The 6235-nt window shown below is 38.5% G+C and overlaps 1 protein-coding gene across 1 annotated transcript in view; it reads right to left on the bottom strand.

Annotated features, from left to right (window-relative positions):
* nlrx1 (NLR family member X1) overlaps positions 1 to 5897 on the bottom strand; it is a 78297-nt gene extending 72400 nt beyond the window's left edge. Inside the window, exons 1-4 of the mRNA XM_005749388.1 lie at positions 5481 to 5897; positions 5073 to 5126; positions 3489 to 3607; positions 1502 to 1892 (exon numbers count right to left, since the gene is read on the bottom strand). Of these exons, the coding sequence (XP_005749445.1) occupies positions 1502 to 1892; positions 3489 to 3607; positions 5073 to 5092 (530 nt within the window). The 5' untranslated portion in view covers positions 5093 to 5126; positions 5481 to 5897. The remainder of the gene's footprint in view (positions 1 to 1501; positions 1893 to 3488; positions 3608 to 5072; positions 5127 to 5480) is intronic.
* Between the last annotated feature and the right edge of the window lie 338 nt (positions 5898 to 6235).

Below are 6235 nucleotides of genomic sequence, written 5' to 3'. Positions count from 1 at the left end.
AATCGTCTGCAGTTTTCTTATTAATTAACAATAAACTTAGTGTATATGTACTCCTAAATTTGATGAAAGTGATAAAAAAATAGAAGCTCTGTCTCTCTTTATTCTGACATTTAATTAATTCAAAAGATATTTCAATATTTATTTGCCCAAAACAAAACAAGTTTACTCTAAATTGATGTTGTACAGTAAAAAAATGTTCTTGTGTTTTGCTTGTTTTGCATAGGAATATACTGAACAAAATACAAAGCATAATGTATAAAATAACATCTACCAGAGTTTTTTTTTTGAAAGAAGCCCCTTATGTCCATTCTTGTATATCAGTACATTACTGAAACCGATTTATTTAGCCGTGGGGGGTAACAACTGAAAATATGAAATAAACACACATGTAAGCTAAGACTCTCTAAAGAAACAGCATTGTTGTTGTTCGGCTTTTCATTTCGCCATTTGTTGATTCACTTGAAGAGAAGTAACGTAATATGGGTCAAGTGATCAGTTTGACATCAATCTTTTGTGATACACCTTCATATTTACATTATTTGTACAGTACGAATGATTTGCTTTGGTACCTGGTCGAACTTCACTTCTCCTCTGTCTGCCTGGCTCCGTTTCTCCAACAGGCAGCAGCTGCCCCCGCCTCCTCACTCAGTCACTTAGTGTCTGAGCTCGGATCATACCAATATTAGGGGGGATTTATGCACAGTCGTAAATTCCCACAGTGTGCGCTATGTGCTTCGAATATTGTGTGTAGTTTTTGTTTTATACAGTTGTCAGAAAGGCATCTAACTATGAAAAATTACACTCCAAAAGACCCCGGGCTTCTGAAAAAACAACCCGGGCTTAAGCCTCAGTGTTGTGAACTACTTCCTCTGCTAGCAAGGGTATGGGCTGTGTGGCTGCATCTCTCATACAGACGGTCTGTATTTAATCTCATAGTAATTTGTAATATGCATCAGTATACAGGTATCAATTTTACTGACAACCCTAGTAATTGTACTGTGTTTGTTGTAATTTTGATCTCCTGAAGTCAATGTGTATGTGTGCGTGTGTACAGGAGTGTGGAGGATAATTCAGAATAATGCACGAGGGTTAACAAAGAAACAATTTGGTGGTTATTTGTTAGCCTGCTATGAATGCAATCTTTGCAACAACTTTAAATGAGTCTAAAACCATAAATTTGCTGATGCTGGCTTGTCCCAAATATGATTACATGGAAAGCTAATAGTGGATAGAGAACTACCTTTTTCCTGCTGAGTTCTCCTGCACTTTAACTGAAAGGCGATTAAGGCAGAGTTAAAAGCATTCATAATGTTAAACTAAATAAAAGAAAATAGATGTAATGTGCAAACTAAAACACTGTTTGTCAGAGATTTAAAATGTATATTAGGATCTAAGAAAATAAAAATGATAAGTATAACAACCAGTACATTAAATCCCAATCAATAAAGTTGTGCCTCTATAAATTTTCTACATGTGATAAAAAGTAAGAGAACCATCTTACTTTGACAGTTGACTGAGGTCCTCACAAGAGAAAGGAATCAGCAGCTGAAAGTGGCTCAGAGTGGTGCCAGCACACCAATCTAGCACCAGCTTTCGGACCACTGTACTTTTCCCTGTTCCCACAGCACCATAGATGAGGACATTGAGCCCCCGGCCATCATTCCAGGTATCAGTGTGCTGAAACAGCTGTTCCACAGTTACAGAGTGATTACAGTGTGTTTGGGTTTGGAATGGAGAGCTGAGTAGTCCTGCCCTCTCCTCAGCATCAGTTTCAAGGATCAGTGGGTCGACATGCATGGTCTCAGGGCTGAAGAAACCTCCAAACTGTTTTTCCTCCTGAGGAAGGTGGCTAAACCATAGGAGGAGCTTTCTCTTGTGGATCTCTATTGGGTCTATAGAGAGAAAGAAAAAGAAGGTGTTTTTATTCTTTAAGTGGTGGATTTTCTCAGATGTGATGAAACCTTATTAAAGTGGTAATGCAATAATTAATTTAATACAATGATCAAATTGAATCTGTTTTATCCTGATGTACAGTGCTGTGAAAAAGTCTTTTCCTCCTTCCTTTTTGGACTCTGACCTTGAGTTTGAGATCACTGAGATCCACACTACTCAAATGTTTTAGTATACACAGTACTGTGCAAAAGTTTAAAGCAGGCGTGAAAAAATGCTGTAAACAATGAATGCTTTCAGAAATATAAACGATTGTTTATTGGCCCAAATGTATTCTTGTAGCAGGACAATGACCCCAAACATACAGCCAAAGTCATTAAGAGCTATCTTCAGTGTGAAGAAGAATAAAAAGTACTGGAAGTGATGGTATGGCCCCCACAGAGCCCTGATCTCAACATCATCGAGTGTGTCTGGGATTACATGGAGAGACAGAAGGGTGCGAGGAAACATCCACAGAAGATCTGTGCTTAGTTCTCCAAGATGTTTGGAACAACCTACCAGCCGAGTTCCTTCAAAAACTGTTTGCAAGTGTACCTAGAAGAATTGATGCTGTTTTGAAGGCAAAGGGTGGTCACACCAAATCTTGATTTGATTTCAATTTCGCTTTTGTACATTCACTGCATTTTGTTGATTAGTCAAAGTCAAATTACACTTTATTGTCATCTCCACTATATACAGTACAGTATATAGAGAGACGAGATGACAAGGCTCCAGGTGCATCAGTGTAAAAACAAACAAATATAACAAGAGTAGAAAATAAATATACAATTCAGGACTAGGGGCAAAGGGATCAGTAACAATTTATTTGAAATTTACAATTTACAGTTTGACGCTTAAGGTCACCTTGAAGTGATTTAAAGTGACCAGTGTAGCAACTTGTAAACATGAGCAGAATTCTTGAGAGTAATGACTGTCCATAAGCAGCATCTGCATTACAAAGGCAGTGTACGGGGAGTGCAATAGAGTCAGTTAACAGTTTGTTTGTTTGTTTGTTTGTGTGTGTGTGGTGGGAGAGCCGGTAGTGAGATTGATGGCTTGCGGGAAAAAGCTATTTCGCAGTCTGGAGGATCCCGATCCTCCAGACTGCGAAATAGCTTTTGCCCGATGCTGTGAAAGCGTCTGCTGGATGGAAGCATCGGCACTTTTGATTAACACTTTCATTTTTGAAAGCATTCTTTGTTTACAGCATTTTTTTCTCACCAGCCTAAAACTTTTGCACAGTGCTGTATACCTAGGGTATCCATTTGAACCCGAGTTATTGTATTCATAAACTTGGGTGTTCATGTCGCCCTCCCACCCAGTAGGGTAACAAGAACACCCCAGTCTATTACGGCTAAGTGATGTACAACAACAATGTACAATGTAAAACAACTTTGTAAAAAATGAAAGGGCAAAAGGCCCATTTTGCAGGCCTTATTTTGTAACAAGGAAATACCATCATTGTACTGTTCTACAAAGTACTGTGACATTACTACCAAACAATTGACTGATATTGCATTTAAGAGACAATAACTGAGAAAATGAACTGAAGTGTGGACCTGGTTCTAAAGAGTTTGAGGTAGTAAACTTCCTGCAGTAAAAACCAGAGACTGGCCAGGGTGCAGCCTCCATTCCCATCTGCCACATCCTCCATGTTTTGAGTAGATGACTCATCTGTCTGGAAAAAATAATGCATCATGCCGATTAGTTCAGCTGTTGCTTACAACCTTAATAAAATACAAATGCACAGAGAACAACATTTCAAGCACAACTTGCTTTCATTACTTTGCTGCTTACTTAATCTGATAATCACGCTAAGGAATAACATGTAGGAACAAGCTGTTGTTTGCATATTGCAGCAGATATAAGTTATTACACCTCCAAAGCACTGACTTTTACGCAACTGCACACAATTAATATAAACACAAATGAAACCTGTCTACTTTTGCTCTGAGAAACTTCCTGCAAGGTTCCTAAGAATTCTGTTGGGTCTTTATTACAAACAAAGAAAACAATGGAAATATGAACCAGTTTAAATGAATGACACCAGTCGTCGTTTACAAAAAAGTGAAATTCATAAAACGATTAACAGCATATTAATATTATTCTGCATAATACTTTGCATTTGCATTAACATTTGCCACAAGTAGATGGTGGTTCTTTACTACATCCCATTGTGGAAAATAGTCACATCAACTATTGTATGGACAATGTCTCTACACAGCCTAACATACCTCAACTTCTTGCACATTTTTCACACACTCAACAGAAACATTGAGCAAAGCCTGTTTCTATGAGTGCTGACATAAAGATGAAACTAACTTTCCAGTGACTAAGTTATGACATGTCCTAGCAGTTTACACACCTTCCACTACTTATTTAACAAGCCGAAATGCAGAAGCAGTGTGTAAATCAGTAAGTACATAAGTACACTCCATGATTCAGTAGCTTGTTGATCCTCTTTTGGCAACACGCACTCATGCACACACACACACAGAGTGAGGTGCCGTTTGATCGGTGATATTGCACACTGACTAAGGGGGGTGCTGTTGCTACTATAACAAATACAGTTATAATAAATACAGTTTATAGAAGTAGTCAAAGGAGCTTGCAAAGAAAAGCGTCTGGACTTCTTTAAGTTACTTGAAGACATTTCACCTCTTATCCGAGAAGCTTCTTCAGTTCTAAGGTCAAATGGTGGGGAGTCCCAGATTATCTGGGACATGCAGACTGGGCAGACTGGGAATGGACGACCAACCTTCCGGTTAGTAAGTGACCTGTTCTAAATTGACTGTACTGTTACATTTAGCAGTGAATCCAAATGACAGTGAGTCTCATTCCCTCGCTCTGAAACTCCCGCTATCGCCATATTTTTCCCTATATGGTAGTATATAAAAAGACATAGTATATAAACAGTGTGCTGGGTAGAAAAATTTTCCAGTTGGGAGGGTGGAATTAATGATGCATTTGCGCTGTGTGGGAGAAAAATAACTCACAGTGAATTATCTGCAGGACAGCTTAAGATATGCCCTTTTAACCGTCGTACATAGAAATATATCGAGTATATTCGATATATCGTACATCCCCACTACTATGCCAGGGCCTTTAAGTCACTAGGCATCAAGGTTCCGTTAATCACCAACCTGTGGGGGAGGAGATTCATCCTTTTCTGCTGCTTCTTTGTCTCGGGAAGTTTTCTGTTAACAGTTAAAGCATAAAGTCACACAACTGATGCAAAAACAATCTTACATCTGCATACATCTGCATGCATTTGTTTTCTTAAGACTCAAGACGTTTATTGTCATTTCGTATGGTGTTACCCAGCCTGAAACGAAATACTGTTTCTCACCAAATTCCACAAGATGTCTTTATTTAACACGTCACCAGCCCCCTTTGTGATAGCCTTCATATTTATTTAGACATATTTTGGTATTTCTAAGAATATAATAACTCTGCTTAGACTACATATAGCGTCTGCGTCTCTTCTGCAAATGCCACTGTCTCATAGCTAACAATCATGCAAACTACACATAAAATACAATAAGACATACCACCGTCTTATCGTTCGTCTCCCGACCACACGTTGTCCAGGAAAGTAGCTTAACGCATGCAGTATGCCGTTTCCTTTTAGGTTTTCAAATTTTCAAATTTGTCCAGTATCATTAAGGACTTGACACACAGAAACATATGTATCACACCGACTGTCATTCTTCCGCTTCACCGTCGATGAGTTTCATGTTTCAACTTCCGGTAGTGCTGACGACAAGCAGTCCAAAACGTAACTCTTATCCACCTTTCCATAACCTCGATCGAAAACATCAAGAAAGATCAAGTTCGAGGAAATGTGTGTCGGAAAAATCACGAGGGCTAAGAAGTGCAACGTAATAAAAATCTGACCAACTAAAGTACGCAATTTCCCTATTTGCTAGTTTGTACTTAGTAAGTTCACTCGGGAGTCTAGACTTCCATGGGAGGACGCGGGCGTGATGACATCACAGCTCAGCTCCAGCGATTTATTGGAGTGGCTGGAGTTACAATGGAAACACGGGTAACTACTAGAAGTATTTAAAAACATTCATAGATAGATAGCTATTTCTCTATATATCTATATATCTTGTCTTTAGAAAACCTCCTTGCCATTATTCATATTCATGACCATTATTAGTTGTCTTCTAACATTAAAAAAATCTTTCACTATGTCAACAGGCTTCATACAGTTGAGCAAATCACTAAGTGATTAAAGCACTAACTTTATTTCTCTTAATGAAAACATGCATGTTCAATCATCCAGGTAAGCAAAACCCAA

Source organism: Pundamilia nyererei, unplaced genomic scaffold (assembly GCF_000239375.1).
Source record: "Pundamilia nyererei isolate P.nyererei 1_Seehausen unplaced genomic scaffold, PunNye1.0 scaffold00243, whole genome shotgun sequence".
NCBI classification, from domain to species: domain Eukaryota; kingdom Metazoa; phylum Chordata; class Actinopteri; order Cichliformes; family Cichlidae; genus Pundamilia; species Pundamilia nyererei.
The sequence above is the reverse complement of the archived record's forward strand: the minus strand, read 5'-3'. Positions and strand labels throughout refer to the sequence as shown.